Source organism: Chanodichthys erythropterus, chromosome 12 (assembly GCF_024489055.1).
Source record: "Chanodichthys erythropterus isolate Z2021 chromosome 12, ASM2448905v1, whole genome shotgun sequence".
Taxonomy (NCBI): domain Eukaryota; kingdom Metazoa; phylum Chordata; class Actinopteri; order Cypriniformes; family Xenocyprididae; genus Chanodichthys; species Chanodichthys erythropterus.
In genome coordinates, this window is record NC_090232.1 from 44,475,539 (window position 1) to 44,498,032 (window position 22,494).

Here is a 22,494-nt window from a genome sequence, read left to right on the forward strand (position 1 = left end):
AGCTTCATCTTACCACCGACACACTCGACACCTGCCACCGGCTTTGTCTTAAAAGCTGATCTTAGTTATTCTGTTTTTTTGTGGCTTTGTTGAGGGCAGGTCACTTTTGGAGGGTGTGACTCCGACATTCAACACTTGATTTTGTTACAGAAGCGTGATTACTGTACCTGTGGCTCTTGTAACCTACAATCACGCCCCGTGTCCCATCACACACCATGTGTTTCTTCCAACGTGACACTCGAGAGCTTTAGCGTCCCATATTAAACGAACTTGAATCCATGCAAAACACACACACACACACACACCTGTGTTGTCAGCGTTGTTTGGAAATGAGCAATCATCCTGCAACAGATTGTTTGAGCCTGTCTGGAAGATAGTGCTCATGACAAAGGCTCATAGAGAGCATGTGTCCTCAGGGAATGTGTGTGTGTGTGTGTGTGTGAGGGGGTGATGGAAGTATAGAGCAGGGGGTATAGTTACTGCCCCCTCCTCCTCTTTTACCCCTTTGTGGGCCCTTCTGAGGAGGATTGAGGAGGTTAAAAGGGAGGAGAGGGAGAAGAAAAGGAGGATGGGGGATGTGTGAGCCCTAAACACAGGTGCCTACATCTGTTCATCCTCAGGGCAGATGCTGCTGCAGAGACACAGAGAAAGAGAGAGGACTAACTTTTATGGGCTTCATTTTCAAAACAAAAGCCTGGAGTACACTACAAGTCAAAAGTTTGGACACACCTACTCGTTCTTTGTTATTATGCTTCTTCACATCTTGAAGTAATAGTAAAATCATTAAAACTAAGGGGTAAAAAAACATGGAATTATGTAGAGACTAAAATTAAACTTAGTCTATAGATCCAAGCACTGCTCACTCTGGATATCCATCAACCAACCTGAGGTGCATCCTAGGATGCTTTTAAACACTACACTGAACACTCTTAATAAGGTGTGTCCCAATTTGTGTACTTATTTTGTAGTATATACAGTGTGAATAGAGTGTTAAACACTGAAAATTCCAAAGAGGAAAAAGTGCACTTTAAATACACAGAAGATGCACTTAATTAACCAAAAAAACGAAGTGTGGAATGCTGGACACTTCATGCACTCAACTGTCACAGCTTTAATTATATAGCAGAGGGGGAGGGGCTATCATGACAAAATAACCTTATAATGTTCAAAAACATACACTGTTGAGTGCATAAGTACTAATACTAATAATCTGCATTGTTTATCCTTTTGATCTTTCATTCAAAATTCACAAAATTGAACAATTGAAAGTGGGGGGGAAACCCAGATTATGAAATAAATGTTTTTCTCCAATAAATGTTGGTCACAATTATTGGCACCGCTAGAAATTCTTATGAATAAAATATCTCTGAAGTAGATTCCCATTCATATTTACAGTTTTTCTTTTTAGCACACGAGGGTGATCATAAACATGAAATTGTCCAGCCATGACTTCCTGTTTCACAGGAGTATAAACATGAGGAAACACAAAGGCCAAATTCCCTTAATCAATGATCACAATGAATAAAACCAAAGAATATAGTTCTGATGTGCAGCAAAAGATTGTTGAGCTTCACAAAATAGAAAGTAGCTGTAAGAAAATAGCTAAAGCATTGAAAATCCCCATTTCCACCATCAGGGCAATAATTAAGAAGTTCGAATCAACTAAAGAAGTTAGAAATCTGCCTGGAAGAGGACATGTGTCTAAATCATCCTAATGTGAAGTGAGGAGGAGAGTTTGAGTGGACAAAGACTCTCCAAGGATCACAGCTGGAGAATTGCAGAGATTAGTTGAGTCTTGAGTCTCAGAAAGCCTAAAAAAATTACCAAACAGCACCAACATCACCAAAAGTTGTTTGGGAAGGTTTCAATAAAAATCCTCTGCTATCAACCAGAAACAATCTCCAGCATATTCTTCAAACAGCACCAGTTTCTATGATCATATGAAAATAAAAAAGAGCTTTCTGGCAGCAAACCCACCAGATGGGTTTGGTGCACACATGGATAAAAAGTGCCCCATGCCCACGGTTAAATATACTGCTGGATTTTTAATGTTGTGGGCCTATTTTTCTGCTGGAGGTCCTGGATATCCTGTTCAGATACATGGTATCATGGATTCTATCAAATATCAACAGATAAAAAAAATCAAAACCTGACGCTTCTGCTAGAAATCCAATAATGGGACATGGTTGGATCTTCCATCAGGACAATGATCCAAAACAAACATCAAAACCAACACAAAAATGTGTCACTGAGCACAAAATGAAGCTTCTGCCATGGCAATCCCAGTCCCCTGACCTGAACCCTAAAGAAAATGAGTGGAGTGAACTGAAGCGAAGAAGCACCAACATGGAATCTGAAGGATCTGGAGAGATTCTGCATGAAGGAATGATCTCTGATCTCTTGTCAGGTGTTCTCCAAACTCATCAGGCACTATAGGAGAAAACTCAGAGCTGTTCTCTTGGCAAAAGTAGGTTGCATTAATTGGGTACCAATAATTGTGGCCAACATGAACTAGAGAAAATTATTTATTTCATAATGAGCTTTTCAATTGTTTTCTTAAATGAAAGTTTAGAATTTTGTGATTTTGTTTTTAAATAAAAGATCAAAGGGATAAACAATGCACATTTATTCACAGCCACCTTTGCTCATATTTACCAAGGGTGCCAATATTAGTGGAGGGCACTGTAGTACTTAGTGTGTCGTTTCGTACACAACTAAAGTTTTCAAAAGGGGGTTTTCGGTTTTGATTTTTGGTTCCCCCAAAAATCATCATTCAGTGAGCAGTTCTTAAAATAACCTTTTTTTATTAGTGTGAGGAACAATTTAATATATATTAGAGCATTTTTTCCAATCAAAGAACCTTTTGTAGAATGGAAAGGTTCCATGGATGTTAAAGGTTCTTCATAGAAGCATTGATTCCAGTATAGAACCTTTATTTTTAAGAGTGAAGGAGGAACATGTACATTGATGGTGCTTTTCATTCTCTATCCATTTCAGTTCAATTCTATTAATACGTTCATGCTCAATTTATACTGTGACGCCAAAATATATTTAGACACATAAGTCACACTTAAAGGCACAATATGTAAGATATTTTTTATTAAAATGTCCAAAAACCACTAGGACAGCGATATATATTTTGTTGTCTTGTGTACTTTATAACAGATGTTTTCAAGAATGTTTAAATCTAGAAAAATAAGCTATTTTAACAAGGACACCTATCAATGACATCATACCCGCGTTAGCCTTGCGATATATTAATTAATATATTATGTGTATTAGACAAGGGAACAACTGATTAGATACATTCATTAACAGAAAACTAATCATTGTTATATAGCTCAACACAGTAAGTCTTATTATCTAGTTTTCCTGATTTTCCGCGAGTACCATGATTTTACCATGCTTCAGAGAAACACATGCTAACATAGCATAATCAGATGCAGCTTTGTTTTTACCAACAGTATAATACAGCATTTTCTCCATCATACAATATGTTTTAAAATGAACTGTATGCCAGTTTGTATGCCTTTGTTTTAGATAGGCGACCTCTAGTGGCAAAAAAATTACATATTGTGCCTTTAATGCCTTATTATCACTGCATTGCTGAGTTAAAGCAGAACAATCACAGGTGGAGTTCATCACATTAACTATCATCATGATCCGCTAATGCTTCACAAACACAAGTGGACAATATACTTGATTTTGAGCACTTTATATTTATTGTTTAAAATAGATTATAAAAAAGTCATGTTATAATGTTTACTATAAACATGCTTGTGCTTCTTTAACATAATATATAAACATATTTATATATATATGGCCAAAAACTGACAGATTATTTGGACTGGTATGCTATTTTAAAGTATGCTTTGCTTCTTTAAAATAAATGCCACTTGGTTTGCTCTTATTTCATTAGATAACATACAGACATTTTATTGACTTAAGTGTCCACAGTATTTGTCAACAAAACTGATTTGAAGCATTTAAGCCATTCACACAAAAGGTATTAAAGATTATAAGAAACATAGAGGCTACTTTGTGATGTGTGTGCAATCTTTTGCCTGGTAGCAAGCGGAACTACAAGAGAAATCTTAAAATCATCACGTGGGACGAAAGTGCACTGCATCGACATCTATAGCGTGGTGTCAAAAATGCCTATGACTTGTCAAATCAATATGTTGAGAGACAGAGGTCGATATGTTGTGGTGGCAGGACGCGCGCATCAGTCCCTGGAGCCCTCGAAGCAGATGTGTTTTGATACGCGCAGGCACGCGACAAGCGTCAGCTCCCAAACGTCCACGCCTGTTTCCTTACGCTCGCACACACCCACAAACAGACTCACACGGGCGCAAATAAGAGGATCCCTGCGTAATTATTGAATGATTGTATCCCCTCGGGAGGCCCCCGAGAGAAGCTCAATGAAGCCACGACCACCATGTCCATGGCAACGGCGCATTATAATGAGCCTCGTGGTCAGAGCCCGGGCGCGCGTGGATTGTTCAGCGTGCCCGCGGGCAGCTGGTCAAAGTAATATGATCTGAAACAATGCATGGACCACAGGTAGCCTGATAAACGCGCGTGGGCCTACTCGTTTTTGTATTTTAGCAGAACTTTATGATAAATATGCGACTAAAACGCTTATTTTTCATTCCAAGACGAAAAGGATAAGAATTCCCTCCTCTGACCCCCAAAGGAAGTGAAAACAAAAGGTTGGGGGTGTCTTAATAAGAGTAAATTTGCTTATTCTGTTTTAAAAATAAGTAGGCCTATGTTTCGACAGGGTTTTGTTAAGAGTTTGCCTGTCTGAACAGGTAAACATAACAAATGCTAATGCGCAATCAGTTTCGCGCTATGTCGATAAAGTTTGACATCTCATTATTAAAGATTTATAATAAAGTGATAATTATATCATGAAAAAAAATGCTTTATTTAGAGTATTTTAGATAATTTATGGTTGCTAGTAGCGTGACACTAACCTATAGACACAATGCGCCAAGGAAACTACTTATTATTATTATTATTATTATTATTATTTTTTTTTTTTTTTTTAAAGTAGATGTTAAAAATTCCCTTAAAATAGTTAACCCCCTCCCTAAAAGCGATTGTACAAATCGCACACTGGATGCGCGCACCCCCCCTCTCTCTCTCTCTCTCTCCTCTATCATCCGTGTTACCTTCTCCAATCTAGTACCACGTTTGTGTAAGATACACCGTGGCGTATCAAATCAGATTCTCCAACCCCTTCGCCGATCGATAGGTCGCAAACAACATTATAGCCCCTAATTGTGATCCCCACACGACTTCATATGATCGATCCCGTGTGATGCGAGCCCAGCTTAGGTTCCCACGGCCGCCCATGTGCTGTCTAACTCCGCTGGGACTGCAACACTTCTGGCTTCGCCTGCGCCATCTGGCCCCTGCCGGCCCATACCGTTACAGGTTCTTTAACATGCTTCTAGTTCAATTTAGACCCAGGGCAGTGAGCACACACACACACACACACTCGTGCAGAGGGAGGGAGGAGACAGGCGTTTAGTCAGTGGCAGATGGTGTGTAAGGGTCTGGTCGCGTCTGAAGGCGTACCGTAGACCCCCTTCAGTGACTGTCCCCCGAGGGGCTTCACAATCAATGAAAAACGAAAGCGCAAAGAAAGGCAAGAACAAGAAGCGAGCGAGTCCCACTGACCTGATAGCTGAGGGGCTTGAGTTACTGCAGGCTCCAGCACTTCAACTGTTACTTCATTCCACAGGGGAGAACGAACGAGCAAAACAACCTGACTAAAGCTGTTGCTTAAGATCTCATGTTTGCCTTGCGCACTGTAAAAAGTATTAAAAAGGGGGGAAAAGAATATAAACATAGGCTACTACAGAAAAATCTGTTAAATGGTTCATTTTAAGACACATTTCAAAAATACACAAAATGCACATCACTAAATATCATAAGCCTATAAATTCATTTTTTTGGGTAAATAATATTTAAAAAAGACAAAGCAGTACAATAGTATGACATACCTTACACTTTACTACACTGATAAAAAAATGGTCTCAAAAGGTGGTTTTCGCAGTGATGTCATACACTGTAAAAAATATTTGTTAATATGTGATTTGTTATCACAACATTTTTTGTTTTGTCAAATCAACTTATATAATTAATGTGGTTCAGATAACATATTTTGAGTTTCTGTTGATTAAACCAATCACCTTCATTGTATTAACTTAAATTTTTAATTTCAATGAACTCAAAATTCATTGTTACAACCTTGTTACTTCAAACCAACAATTACTTTTTACAGTATAGAACCATTTTTGGTTCCCCAATAAACTTTACGTAAACAGTTCTTAAAAGATTTTTGTTTTTAAAAAACCTTAAAGAACCTTTTGTGGAATGTAAAGATTCCATTGATGTTAAAGGTTCTTTATGGAACTATAGATGCCATTACGAACCTGTATTTTTAAGAGTGTACTTAGAAAAATTGTATTCAGCAACAACAAAATCAAAAAAAAAAAAAAAAAAAAAATTGAAAATTGAAAATACAATGTAGGCCTATGAATAGCTTGTTTTTTCATGGGTAAGGGGCATTCCCAGAATTCCTATATGCAAATGATCACTTTTGTTGAGTTTTACTTAAAAAGTTAGTTTTGCTTTCTTGATGTGTGTTTTATGCTGCATTATGTGTTGTTTAGTCAGAGACCCGATGTTGTCACACTAAGGCCAATTTAATCAAATTTAAGGCATCAGGTGATCTACCACCTGTGTTGTCATCAGAACATTTACAGTTAAAAATTAATGTTAAAAAAAAAAAACACTAAAAAAACAACCTAAGTTGGGTAAAATATGGACTAACCCAGCAGGTTGGGTTAAAGGGCACCTATTATGCCCTCTTTCACAAGATGTAATATAAGTCTCTGGTCTGGTCAAGTTTCAGCTTAAAATACCCCACAAATTTGCCCCTATTTGGGGGTGAGCAAAAACATGCCTTTTCCTATACATTGCTGGCTAAAAAAAATAAATCCAAAATTGAAAAATGAATGGCTAGGTGAAAACAACCCAATCCCTGGGTTTGTCCATATTTAACCCAGCATTTTTTAGAGCGCATCTCAGACAGTTTGGTATTTGGCATATGGAATTAGTAAAACATACAACACTTTCAGAACATTGCTACTGTATTTTTTACAGTAAAGCTTCACAACTGCCAGTTTTAATCATAAAACTGAACAGTAGAATTACAAAAAACAGATATATTTACACTTTAAAAGTGCTGGGTTAAAAACAACCTAAGTTGGGTTGAAAATTGACATACCCAGCAATTGGGTTGTTTTAACCCAGCGGTTGGGTTAAATGTTTGCCCAACCTGCTGGGTAGTTTTATTTAAATTAACTATTGTTTAAAAATGACTGTATTGCTCGCTTAAAATGAACTCAAAGTAAGTTGGCAATTAGCATTTATTAATATGTTTAATAAATTAACATTTATTCAGTTTAATGATAATAATTAAAAAAAAAACTGCCCAGCACATTAGGCAAACATTTAACCCAACTGCTGGGTTAAAACAACCCATTCACTGGGTTTGTCCATTTTCAACCGAGCTTGAGTTGTTTTTAACTCAGCACTTTTTAGTGAGGGGGGAAATGAGTAAACTAAACAGTAAAGAACTGAAAGTGCTGAATTCAAACCACACAGAGCAAATACAGAAAAAGAGGAATTCCATCTTTTCCAGCCCATGCCCAGAATCCCACTCCAGCCCCCCGCTACCAGCAAAGTTTCACCAGGAATCGATTTTTTTCCACTCTCTGTCAGAAAATTTGGCTCATTTAAAGGTTGGTGGATTGGATTGGATTGGAAATACAGAAAGAGCTCAAAGCATATCTTAACACAGTGATGTAATTTGTCTCACTTGTGGGGTCAATATATAATTGAGGGAGTTTTCATGTCCATGAGATTTATCTCGCAAACATGATTATTAAAATAAAATTTTAAAAGTCTTCAGTGTTCTTCATGATCTTGTCTTTACAAATTTCATAGTTAATTATTATGGAAATAATCATATATTTATAAAAATTTACTAGATATCCCTAAAATGTCAACTAAATAACCGTCCGAAATGAATTACAACCACAATCTCATTACCTAAAAAAACATTTAAAAAACTTATTTAAAAACAGTTTTAATTATATTATTTACATTAAGTTGAAGTAATTGTGAACAATGTGTCTTTTTGGGCAATATGTCACATTTTCAATAGAAATTGACAAATTGAATATATGTCCGAGAAGTCGCTGTCATCTAAGTTACCCATAGCAAATACACCCCTCAAGGAAGAGTGTGTTTTCCAAATCACATGACCTGCTCCACATGATGTCATTTCCTCCTGAAAAGAAAACTAGCAAGACTCCAAGGTATGTTCTCCCTCCACATTTTCAGTTATTTCACCTAAAGTAGTGCTTAGGGCAAATGTGTACTTATCATATGTCAACAATGTTACTACAATGAATTCATAAATAACTTTGAATTTCAATTCAACTCAGTTGTACATATACTATTTAGAAGAACCTCTCCGTAAAATGCCATGTGGTGTCTGGTGCTAGGCAACCATTTTGATTTTATCCCTAAAAACAACAAAAATGTCAACTAAGTTACCAGTCACCTATGTTACTCTGCAAAGGTAACTTAGTTGACCAAGAGTAACATAGTTGACATTCATGACATGTTCTTATAGTTTTCAGGAGTTCATTTAATATTCTAATTGTACAGTAACTATAAAATACTTTGCAATAAATATTATAAAAGTAAACTTGTTTTCAGGCAAATGCCACGATTATCTGCTGCAGAAAAGATGTGCTCAGGTTGATTCCTGCCCCACAGCACGTGACAGCATGTCATGTTGAAATAAAAAGAGATGTGTGGGAAGATATTGCCAAATCATATCTTACAGTTTTTCTCCATTGGTTTGGCTCATTTCTTGAAACAGAAATTACATTCTCAAAACTACATGGACAAACCTCTAAACCACTTGGCAATTGTTCACAACAGAATTGAATTTCTCATTCATTTTGCAAATTGCAAATGTCTAAGTACATGTCTCAATGTCTCACTACATCTTTGCAAATGATTAAGTACAGGTAGCCTACATTTAGCACAATTTCCAAGTGAATAGATCTTGTTGATCTAAACTGATTGTCGATTCTCAGTCTAATGGTTGTTTGCTCCAAAACGTGTCAGCGTCATTTCATTGTATAAGTCATCACACGCACAATAGTTTGTTCAATTGTCAAAATTAGTCAAGAACATAATACCATGAATACCATATATGAATCCTTGGAACATTTGATAAATTATTACAGCAATTGACAGTCAGGTGAAACTAGAACTTGACTAAAATGTAACATGTAAGTCAGTTACTGGTTGTCCATCATTATAACTTTTTTACAATTAAGCAGTTGTTCCCAAACTTGTTTGGCTTCAGTACCCACTTTACCTCACTTGTGTATCCAGGTAATCCAGGTATGAAAGTATTTGACTTATCTGACTTCAACATTTTGCCTAAAAACTGCAGCTTACTGTATGATGCAATTATCATTATAATCCTTATTTTGAAGAATATAACATACAATAAGAAAAAGGGTCAAAGAGCTGCAATTAGTGCCTCCCATGTAAATGTAATACTGTGGGTTTTACTGTAACATTTCAGTAAGTCTAGTCATTGATGATTTTCCCCCTCCCCTTTCTGTCAAATACCCCCTGTAGTACCTCTGCATAGGGCTACATGTACCCCAGGTTTGGAACCACTGGAGTAGTGGCCAGTAGTATAATGAAGTTGTGGAGAACATAGAACATTCCTATGTAATTGTCTGTAATGTAGTGTATGACTCTTCTGTATGACTGATTTGATGTTTTCTTTTTTTACGCTATTGTAGAGAATAATGGCATTGGAAGGAAACGAGCGACCAGTGAAGAACTGTTAGTTGTGAAACTCCAGCTTTATTTACAGCACTATAGGCTGCATATAATTTTCATTATTTTTTGTTTGTGTGTTTATATTACAGTATATTATGCTGTATACATTTTCCTTTTACTCTGATGTATGGAAGTTACTTTATGTGTGTGAATGATAATGGTTACAATTTCCTTGGCAGTATGAGTGCAATATATGATGTCAAACCTTGGAGGCTACTCTTACCCTAAAATCCTGTCTTTTTTCAGTTTTACACACAATTGTATTCCGTTAGCTAGACAAAAACTGTACAGTAACCATTGTCAGTGAAGGACTGGACTAAGACTGAAAGGTGGACATGAGGGATATTTGCCATAGTGACAAAACATCTAAACATTTTGACTTGCAGTGCTTACACAATGCCAAAGGAACTAAGCATTTTGGGGGCACTGACTGTTTAAATGAGAAGGAAATTTAGTTTTGACACAAACAGTTTAAACTGATGTGCGTCTGTATTTCTCCTTTATGTCATGAAATATTCAACAGGTCTTGATTAAATGCAATAAAAGATTAGCTAACATATAATAATTGATATAGTTTAGGATTGTGTTTGTTAAATACATCATCCTACTTTGTCATGTCCAGTCAACTATGTTACTTTTGTCAACTATGATACTGGGCTGTCAATTAAGTTACCATTATGTTTTTTAAAAAAATATATGTATTTCAATGGTTCCCTAATCTCCAAGTAAATATTTAGAAACTGAGTAGCTGTCAAATATATACCTCAGCATAATTTAATCAAGAAAATTATCATGAATCAAGCAGTTTGGAAACAAAATATACAGACTGGTTACTTCAGTACTTGAAATTTGGGGTTTCAATTGAACAAAATGTGTATTTTCTTAATTAATTGGGTATTTTAATTGAAAAGGTAGGTAAATAGACACATATTCTTCCAAGAGTAATGATTTTTTTAAATGTCTGCCATTTACATAAAGTTAAAACTTATAGGTTTTGTCCGTAACATAGTTGACCAAATAATGAGTAAACTTCTTGTTTTTAAAACTAAATATCTGAAATCAATTATGCCTGAGCTTGGCAATTACTAAAAACAAAATATTTCAGGGATAATTTATCAGGGAAGATAATAATATTTTGTAAATAAATATATTTTTTCCCAGAATTATTCAAACTCAAAATCTCCCACAATTATATATTGACCCTGTGTTTGGTTACTATGGACCTGAGGCGAAAGGCTTTTGTGCTTAAGAAAATCGCACTTAAATGAACGACCAAATTAAGACCCCCCCTCCACAACCCCCATTACACACGCGCAAAGCTCGCCCTTTTTCTCTTTCACACACACACACACACACACACACACACACACTTTTTTCTTCGCACAACGAATACTCGCTTTGGGGGAAGAAGAAAAAAAACCTCGTAGCTGGTTCTAATGTAAGACAACAGTCGGGCATCGAAGAGGTTCAAAAGACGAAGAAAAACAAACATATATTTGTTTGAATGGGCTGCTGAGAATGGAACGATAAGGAGGCGATTTGCTTGTTTTTGTGGGGCTCCGCGGATCGGCCGATTATGAGAACGGTAGCGCAGGTGCTCCCTGAATTACCATACAGCTGAGAGCAAACTTATTCCGCCTGCACACAATAGCGGTGCGCCCCGGGGATGGCCACGCGAGTAACACACACACATAAGCTAACACACAAACGCACACGCGCGCGCTTCGGACTCTTTCACTGCACGCGTACACACACACGCACGCGCGCGCACACACACACAGCGGAAAAGGGAAAAGCAAGTGGAGAATTTGGCCTCCATACAAATGATGCGTATTCTTTTGTGAGTTTGCCTGACGCACACACACTGTTAGCCTGAGGAATGTTTTTTACACACAAATCAGGACTCCCTGAAGCAGGAAACGCGAAGGGAAGCAGACATTTGAAAACTGAGATTGTCTTCCTGTAATGTGCTGGAATTTAACTTTATAAACTTTTAAATATGTTTTTTAGACACAAAAAACACGCGTAACTCCCTTAGAGTGTAAATGGAAACAATACAAAATGAAACTTTTACATCACGCATTGAGACATATTCTAATGCAAAATAATAATAAATAATCTGTCTAAAACGTCAAGTTGTAAATTACCGTCACTTCTGCGCGCACACACAGCAGCGCTGGTGTGTTTGGTTGGTTGGTAGGGGCTGGTTGCAAGGGAGCCGCATTGTAAAGCGTGGGACAGATTGGGGGTAGTGGTTCATTAGCATATTATTACCCCGGCATGTGGCACCCCGTATAAAACTGGCGGCAGGCGGCCTCGCTCCAGATACAAACGCACAGTGTCCGCGGGAGAAGGACGTGAGGAGTGATGTTGGACCAGTGACAAACCCTGGTTTAGGATCAGACGAAGAAGGAACTATAAGAGAGAGAGAGTACACTCCGAATTTTGAGGATTATATCATTCCGACGGAATTCAACAAGTCCGTTTATTTTAATTTGGGACTTTCGGTTTCTTTTGGACACACTTTTTTTCCGGGGAAGAACTGGGAATTCTTTTGACATGAAAGGGAACTGCGTTCAAGCTCAGTCTCTTTTGAAAGCAAGCCTATTCCAATGAATCAATCAGCGATTTAATACGAGACTGATCTGGGAGCAGCTCAAAGACTTTTTTTTTTTTTTAACCCTATTTATTTATTTATTTATTCATCATGGGACGCCATTTACTGTTGCTCTTCTCCATCCTGTACATGCTGCTCTGCCAGGTAAGGACTCATTGCTCATGTCAGAATAAAGTAATGTGTTCATTCCTATCACATTTAGATCTAATTCATTCATTCTTCTCCAGGCGTCTTCCTCAGGCGTCTTCGAGCTGAAGTTGCAGGAGTTTTTGAACAAGAAGGGCGTACAAGGCAACAAGAACTGCTGTAAAGGTGGGCTTACCACCCCATACCAGCAGTGCGAGTGCAAGACTTTTTTCCGCATCTGCTTAAAACATTATCAGCCCAATGCATCTCCAGAGCCACCCTGCACCTACGGAGGCACCGTCACCCCTGTGCTGGGGTCCAACTCTTTCCAAGTGCCAGATACCTTACCAGATGGTTCTTTTACCAATCCCATCAGGATGAATTTCGGTTTCACGTGGCCGGTGAGTACCCTTTTTAGCACACAGACTTTGAGAAGAAATTAAAAAGTCAGATGGTCTGATGAATCTGTTTTGTTTGCTGTTGCAGGGAACTTTTTCTCTTATCATTGAAGCGGTGCATGCTGATTCCAAAGAGGATCTGACAACAGGTATGTGATACGATAACAAAAGTTAATTTGAATACTGTTGAACGGCATGACTGAAAAATGTGCATCTTCTATACAGAAAACCCAGAGCGCATCATCAGCACCATGACCACCCAGAGGCACTTGACTGTGGGCGAGGACTGGTCCCAGGACCTGCACAGCGTGGGTCGAACTGAGCTCAAGTACTCCTACCGCTTTGTGTGTGATGAGCACTACTATGGCGAGGGATGCTCCGTGTTCTGCCGGCCCAGGGACGACGCATTCGGTCATTTCACCTGCGGAGAACGTGGAGAAATCATCTGCGACGCAGGGTGGAAGGGCCAGTACTGCACAGAACGTGAGTAAAAATATTGTATATTAATAAATTAATAGGTATAGGAAACATTGCATACTCTGTAAATGTTGTTTGAAAATCTCAACCCAGATTTGGAAAGTGCTGTTATTTAGAAAAGAGAGGGAGAAAAAAAGGAAGAGGGGGAAAAGAAAAAAAACAAAGTTAACGGTTACAAACAACTTGTAACTAAAACCCTGCCCCCCACACTCACACTCCCCCTTCCAGCCCACTCTCACAACACACCACTTGATTTATTCCAGTCGGGAGGAGGAAAGTTTTTAGGAATAATCTCACGCGTGCCATAAATTTACATGCTGCCGTTCGATTGGTTGCTCGCGGAGTGGGCCGGCTGCTGATTGGCTGGCGGAGGGGAGGTATTGTTTGAAGTGGGCAGCTGCCGGGAGTGCGCAGACAATGGAGCAGCTGTCGCCCGCTGGCCGCGCATACACCAGCTGTCCACTCTTATCTTCCCTACCCGGAGACATTGAGAGCACAGGGGAGAAAAAAAGTTTTGACCCACAGTGAAGAGAGGGAGGAAAGAAGGGTCCCCTTGTTTGTGAGCACCCCATTGTTGTCATGTGTTAAGCAGGAATTCTTCAGTGGTGATTAGGAGATTTTGGTATTTTTTTAGCAAGGGAGAATGCTAATGGGTTGAAGTGATTCCACCATCCCTTCTTATTTGACGAAAAATGTGTTAGTTTGGATTTACGGAAAGTTAAAATAAGAAAATGTGGCTCCTCGATCCTAATGTAGGTGTTTTATCCTCTTTACAGCAATTTGCCTCCCGGGATGTGACGAGGAGCATGGCTTCTGCGAGAAACCCGGAGAGTGCAAGTACGTTCATCACAATGTTCGCATCATTAGCTGTTGAAATCACATTCAGGACTGATTTTCTAACCGGATGATTTGGTTTATATTGTGCATCAGGTGCAGAGTAGGCTTTAAAGGCCGCTACTGTGATGAGTGCATACGTTACCCAGGATGCCTTCATGGGACCTGTCAGCAACCATGGCAATGCAACTGCCAGGAAGGCTGGGGAGGCCTCTTCTGCAACCAAGGTAAGCACAAAAGATCAAAGAAAAGCATTTAAAATGGCCTTGAAAGACTAGAAGGATGTTTGGTAGAGAGGAGAGAGGCTGGCTGAAAGAGAAACACGAGTTCACAAGTACTCAAGGCGACAAAGAAAGAGCGAGCAACAGCTGTCCAGCTGCGGTCCAACCATGTGTTGCTGCTTTCGGTCAGATTAATGCTAAACATATGTCCGCCTCTGTTATAGATCTGAACTACTGCACACATCATAAGCCCTGCCTGAATGGAGCCACTTGTAGTAACACCGGTCAGGGCAGCTACACCTGTTCCTGTCGCCCAGGATTCACTGGAGCCAGCTGTGAGATTGAGGTCAACGAATGCACAGGCAACCCCTGCCGCAACGGAGGAAGCTGCACTGTAAGTGTAAATGCTTCATATATAGATTTAGACTTGTATACAATCACATACAAACCAATGTTTTTGCAATAAAACACTCACATATTCTTTTGCTTTCACAGGACATGGAGAACACCTACAGCTGTGCCTGTCCGCCTGGTTTTTACGGCAACAACTGCGAGCTTAGTGCCATGACGTGTGCGGATGGGCCGTGCTTTAACGGCGGACGCTGCGCCGACAACCCGGAGGGTGGCTACTTCTGCCAGTGTCCCACTGGATACGCAGGGTTCAACTGCGAGAAGAAGATCGACCATTGCTCCTCCAGTCCATGCTCAAACGGTATGATGCACTTTTGGATTTCAACTTCACAGATCTTTGTGTTGAAACAAGTCCAGAACCTCATTCTTCCCCCCTCTTCGATCCACAGGTGCACGCTGCGTCGACTTGGTGAACTCGTACCTGTGCCAGTGTCCAGAAGGGTTCACGGGTATGAACTGCGATCGCGCAGGGGACGAGTGCTCGCTGTACCCCTGCCAAAATGGCGGGACATGCCAAGAAGGCGCCAGTGGTTACATCTGCACATGCCCACCTGGTTACACTGGACGAAATTGCAGTTCACCTGTGAGCCGCTGCCAACACAACCCTTGCCATAACGGCGCCACCTGCCACGAGAGGAACAACCGCTATGTGTGTGCTTGCGTCCCGGGATATGGAGGACGCAACTGCCAGTTCTTGCTTCCGGACAGAGCGTCCCAAATAGGCAGCGACGTTCCCTGGACTGCTGTGGGGTCGGGAGTCTTGCTGGTGCTGTTGTTGGTAGTCGCATGTGCCGTGGTGGTGGTGTGCGTTCGCTCAAAGGTTCAGCAGCGCCGGCGGGATAGAGAAGAGGAGGTCGCCAACGGCGAAAATGAAACAATCAACAACCTTACAAACAACTGCCACCGTGACAAAGATCTGGCTGTAAGTGTCGTTGGAGCAGCACCTGTCAAGAACATCAACAAGAAGATCGATTTTCACAGCGATCATGACGACCTGAGCATGACTACAGAGAAGAGGAGCTATAAGACACGACATGCACCTGCAGACTACAACCTGGTACATGAAGTAAAATATGAGGTGAAGCACGAGGTCAAACTGGAGCATGCCGGGAAGGAAATGACGGCGAAGGAGTTGTCCGATAGCTGCGAGGACGTAAAGTGCCAATCTCTGCAGGACTCTTCTGAGTTTGAGGAGAAGCGCAGGAAACGTCTGAAAAGGTAAAAATGGTGTTCGAGATTTCGTCCTGTAAGCAATAACTCAACTTCCTATAAAAAGTATGCAATGCTAACACTCTGCTCTCTCTGTTCTTCACAGCGATGCATCAGAAAAGTCAAAATATTCAGAGTCGAGGTATTCTGAATCAAAGTATTCTGAATCAAAGTACTCAGAATCAAAGTACTCAGAATCAAACTATTCCGATTCGCTGTATTCCGAGTCAGCATGTGCGTCGGCATGTGCATCGGCATCCACGTCGGCTTGTGTCGACACCAAATACAAATCCGTCATGGTGATGTCGGAGGAAAAAGATGAATGTGTAATTGCAACTGAGGTGAGTGGCATTTTACTTCATGCAAACAATGTACATCCATTCAGCATTCTTACCTTGAATCTGGGAACTAACAGACTTTTTATTGTCCATCTCAGGTGTAATGGGCCTGCAGGAAGCCGATGCTCATTGTGTCCTATGGGAGACATTTTGAACTCCCTAAGAAAATGCTGCTGCTCGAAACCTTAGGTGGAAACGTCCCACCTCGTGACTACTGCTGCTGAGAAACTAAGACTGATTAACTGATATTCAGGATGAGCTGGTTCTCTGTACTGAAAGAGGCACAGGCAGTGGTGGCCTGTAGGCTTGGAAACTTGTGGAAATGATAAAGATGGCAGGAGTGTCATTGAAATTTCAAATGTAGTTGTAAAATTTACCTGTAAAGCCATTTTAAAGGTGTTGGACAATATGTGTCCATTTTTAAAGTTTTTTTATTATCGTGGGTTCATCACACATGAAAATGGCATTAGGAAAAAAATGGAAACAGAAAGATACAAGAAAAGTAAAGTATCGCAGTGTTTTGCCATGTGATGTCCAATACAGCATTGTGGCAATGTTTTAACAATATTTTGGCAACATTTGCTGGTTTTTCGCCAATAATTCCCACAGGCTTTTACTGTGCCCAGAGACTGCACCAAACATTAAGGATGTTAAGGAAGTAGTTTAAAATAAATGTGTCACAAATCGTCTTGCCGTTGACTGTCTCAGCGACACCGTGGCAAAGTTGTGACAACATTTTAGCAATATTTTGGCAACATTTGCTGGCCCCACAAGTCAGTGTACAAGGGACTACATCAAAACGGTGGATGTTCAGCCATACTGGCCTGTCTAGCACTGGGTTAAAATGTCACATGATGTCATATCCTGTCACATGACCAGTGGAAACTATGTGTATTACTTGATCACTGTGTAAATGGGAAAAATAAGTGCTCAAAAAAAAAAATCTCAAAGTCTTCCAAGCCTCCGCTTTTTTGCATTATGGTTTAGAAAATGTATGTAATTTGTTTTTCGACGTAAGAAAATAAGTTTGTGTTGATGATGAATAATATCCTTGTTTGTATGTTTTTGTTTTCATTTTTATAACAAGAGTTGTATGATTTAAGTTAATTTATTTTTATTTAAGTTGTATTTCTAAATATTTGTAATGTTTTTAAGATTATTTAAGTTTGTGTTTTTCCTAAGTTGCTCCTGTTACTTGCAAAGGCACTTCGGGTTGCTGGGATGTTTTGAGAAAAAGATATTTAAAGAAGGATTGTAAAAAATGTTATTAATGCTATTGTTTTCATTAACAGGTTTTTGTTTGATTTCCTTTCTCTGAATGAAGTTTTAGCTTAAATTATTTTTCCAAATAAAGATTATGAACTATTGAATATGTTATCGTTTTATTAACTCTACTACACCATACACTCCTTTTTCACACTTCCTATTTCAGCTTTGTCGGTCTAAAGTAAAGACAAACTTATAAATCACATGAACATACACATGAACCACCAAAAACAAACTGCAAAACCTTTAGATGCTGCTAAATTGGAGCCTCTTTTCTTTTAAGCCTCTTTTGTAGTGATTCGCGTCTTTTCTGGGTGTTGGATTTATGACTTCTATGTGTGCCACTCTGTAAGGGTTGGAAATGGTTCTTTAGAAAATAGGGAATAGATTGGGATGCGGGTTCTTTATAGGGATGAGAACGAAGCTAATCATTAACATCTGCTCTGGCCTCTTGGTCACCCCATACTGGGCTATTCATCGCTTTACCCCACATTCTGCCTGCCGCGGGTGCATCGCTCAAGAGAAGGGCCTTTGAGAAAAGGCGTCAAATAGCTGCAGGATGTTTACAAGTTTTCCAACTTGACTAGAGGGAAAAATTTAAAGCTTTGGGAAGAGCTGAGGGGGGGGGGGGGACCTTGAGCTAGTTGGCAGATTTCCTAAATGGATGAAACTATTTGGCAGGTGTTTTGGCGGGAAAGACTTTCTTGAGTTCAAACACGCATGACTAAAATAACCCCCCCAAAAAAAGTGTTTAATGCTGTTCTCTTAAAAAACGTTTGTGCTTTCGATTAAGAAAAACTTTGCAAGAGATTTTGTATCCTAACACTGAAGTAGCTAGAGAACAAAATGTCTTTTGTTGAGCTTTTATGGCTAAACATTAAGCTGGAGGAGAAGTTCAGAGGAGTTCTGGCTGAGGTCTCTTACAACACTCATCAATGGAGCTCTGGGGAACAGGCAGAGTCACACAATGTAGTAGCGGACAATAGCCGATACAAAAGGGCACCATTTGGGAGAGGCAGTGTGTGCCTATGAATGGAGGGAAGGGAGGGGGCAAAGAACGACAGATGTTGTCTGTCCTCCTGAGTCAAAGCGTCCTGCAGGCAGAAAACACCAGCTAGACCCCACATGGCCATGGATGAGAGACACAATGGAGACCCTTCAGCTCACATCTCTTGGTCTTCTCTGATATTTCACATCTGAACGTAGCTTGAAACTACTTCACATTGCATTGCAAAAGAAGCACTTCACTTAATTTACATATTGACCCTGAGATCAATAATTAAAAGCTTTATTTTAGGCAGTTTTACACTTTATTTAGACCAAAACAAGTCTTATTACTGCTCATACTTAAAGTTATGAATTTTTCAAAATCCCTTACTTAGCAACCTCATAACTCTCATAAAATAAAACTCATTCACTCAGAACACAGGAGCAACCTCGTAGTAATGCCCTGACAACCACCCAGAACACCTTAGCAACCACATGCTGCATCTGAAACATGCTATTCCATAGCGACTATTCTATGCAATTAATGTCAAGCAAAGCACACATTTTTAGATCGGTGCCGAATGAGAGAGAATTGTAAAAGATTTTTTTGTGGAATGAAGGGAACAAAAATTCATATTTATAGCGTTTATTATGTTTGGAAATGTATCGTTTTATCTATAAGCATTTTAAATTATTTCTGAATGTAGTAATAACATATGACTTACATACAGATGCACCTTATGTTTTTTTTCTCTCAACAATGCAATTTTTACCCAGTGCAACGTAGTCAGGTGTGACTTATTTAAAATGAAATACAGTAGCCATGTGCTAACAACCACCCAAAACACCTGAGCAATCATGGTAACACTTTACAATAAGGTTCATTAGTTAACATTAGTTAACTACATTAGTTAACATGAACTAATAATGAACTGCACTTTCACAGCACATAGAAACACCCTGACAACCACCCAAAACAACTTACAAATCTCAAACCCTCGAAACCACCCAGAACACCCTAGCAATCACATAGCAACACCCTGGCAACTACTCAAGACACCTTAAAAATTTCAAACCCTTATAACCACCCTGAACACCCCTGTAATCACACAGCAATGCCCTGGCAACTACTGAAAGTGCCTTAGCAATCTCAAACCCTCAAAACCACCCAGAACACTCCAGCAATCACAAAGCAACGCCCTAGCAACTACTCAGATCATCCCAACAATCTCATAGCAATGCCCTGGCTACTCAAAACACCCTATCAATCACACAGCAATGCCCTAGCAACTACTGAAAGCACCTTAGCAATCTCAAACCCTCAAAACCACCCAGAACACTCCAGCAATCACATAGCAACGTCCTGGCAACTACTCAGAACACCCTAGAAATCTGATAGCAATGCCTTAGCAACTACTCAAAACACCATATCAACCTCATAGCAACACAATGGAAGCCTCATAGCAACACCCTAGCAACAACTCAGAACACCTTTGCAGGGTCATAGCAATGCCCTGACAACCAACCAGAACACTCTAGCATGATTGTGGTGAGTTTCGCATGCATGGGCAGAAGAAGGGTAGAAGATGTAAAAATCGAATTAAATTTAAATTATTTAATGATTGGTGTCTAAAGAACAAATATGGGCATGGCCTTTAATATTAAAATTATAGAGCAATCTTAAGATCACTTTTTTTAAGAAGGCCTCTGCCAAGTGCAGAAAGGTAGTTTTGCGCAAGCAACTCAAGATCAAACTGTGTAAGCGTTCTGCACTTCAATTAGCACTAGATCTTGAGCTGGCATCAATGTGACTTCATGGAAAACAAAGAAGGGAATAAGAGGTTTGCTCTGTGATCCCGTTGCATTTTAATGAGCCGATCATGTAGAGTCCTCAGGGAACAGACGTAACACTATATTCCAGCACAACATGGATGCTAAAATACTAAACAGTAGCGTACTCAAATCGCAAAGTCATCAGTCACATCTAACTGAGCTGTGAGGGCTTGGTTCACGTCCGCTGACTGTAGTTATTTATGCGCCATTACCAGCAGGTGAAGTTGGAAAACTGACCAGGGAAGAAATTGAGGCTGAGCGGGCAGAGCTGGAAATAACTGAAGAACACAGATAAGAAGAACATGTGAACTGGGAACAGGAGAACAAGGAAGAGGACTCGGGTGCAATAGGGACAGACCAGGTGTGATGAAATAGTCATGAGGAGAGGCAGAGTCTAGCTTGAGTTACACCTGCCGGTCCTAAAGTAATGAGGAAAGAGCGAGAGAAAGAACGCCACAGAGATGGGCAGAAGGAGGAGAGATACTAGACGCTGGCAAGGGCATTCGTGAAGTCTTGGGAGCACTGAGAAGGTTTGTGTTTTATTTGTGGACTTCTGCTTTTGGATTGACTTATGCTTTATTATTCTATCTTTGCTGGCTACTTTCTGCTTACACTAAAAGTGCTTGCTAACCTTGCATGTCTGTTCCGTAAGCTCATGCCTCACACTGTAGTGTATAGCTAAAATTCATTGTATCTAGATGTTAATTTGAGTTATTTTACGATGTAACATCACTTGATTAGTTGCTTGAGCTCTGGCATAAAATCCTCTAACCTTTAAGCCTCGAGGAACTTGTTTAACCCACGAGCTACATTAAAATATCCTGTTTCTGGTACAGATACTGCTAAGATTGCACTTATCGCTGTATTTAGGAGTTAAAAGTCTCTACCTTCACCTCAGCAATATAAATTATTCAAGAACGCTTGGATTCTGTCACAATCTGCCAATCAGGGAAATTAAGGTGATGTGTCCTGAACAAGCAGCTGCTGTGGTGCCAATTTGTTCTTCGCTACTACGTCTCTTGACACGACCGTGTGCATCAATCCCGTGTATGTACTGCCGTTTCGAAGAGCCGTCAGAGTCACCAGACGATCTACAATAAAACGAAAAACAGATGCTTATAGAAATGTATTTTATGGGTTATATGCAAATCAGTAAATGGACAAAGCAATAAAGTTTTCTCCTTACATCAAAACTTATCCACAATCAAAAAATGACAAAACTATAATAGTATGCCAATAACACTAAAATAACACTGATGTGGAACGTGGACCGAAATTTAATGTTGCATTATATGCAACTATTTTACATTAAAATTTACATTTAGAACATTTAATTTATATTCTCTGCATTTAAATGGCATGATTTTTTCCCCCCTTTTCCCCCCTCTTTTGATATGGCTTGGCAAGCCAAATCAAAGGTCATCACTGGTCAACTGGTTAGGGCATCTCCGGCTTAAACGGTTTACAAGCTTTCCTCGATCAAAGAATACACTGAAGATCACCGTTTACATGACCTGACACACATCTGTTTCTTAAGATCAGCATCATTCTCCTCAAGCTGCAGGTGGAGCTGAACACTATTTGAAATACGTCAATATGTTACTTGACCGTGTCTAATTCAGATAATGGATGAAGACAAAGACTCATTAGAGAGTGTTGTACCATCTGCTTTAATCTACTACTAATAAACTTCACTGAAAACCAGGAACAAGTAATAAAGATGTTGACAAGTTGAGCTATTTAGTCAAACTGATCATTGTTAAGCCAATAAGAGCACTATATAAATATTATTTTGAGTTCCATGCTACAGTTCCATAGAT

The 22,494-nt window shown here is 39.6% G+C and overlaps 1 protein-coding gene across 1 annotated transcript; it reads left to right on the plus strand.

Annotated features, from left to right (window-relative positions):
* Positions 1–12,649: 12,649 nt before the first annotated feature.
* On the plus strand, positions 12,650–16,572 carry dla (deltaA). Its single transcript, XM_067404331.1, is given in 11 exon segments — positions 12,650–12,718; positions 12,802–13,101; positions 13,187–13,247; positions 13,324–13,581; positions 14,352–14,412; positions 14,506–14,636; positions 14,855–15,024; positions 15,126–15,342; positions 15,431–16,259; positions 16,357–16,450; positions 16,453–16,572. Coding segments are annotated over 11 exon segments (2,295 nt in total). The 5' UTR covers positions 12,650–12,664.
* The last annotated feature ends 5,922 nt before the right edge of the window (positions 16,573–22,494 follow it).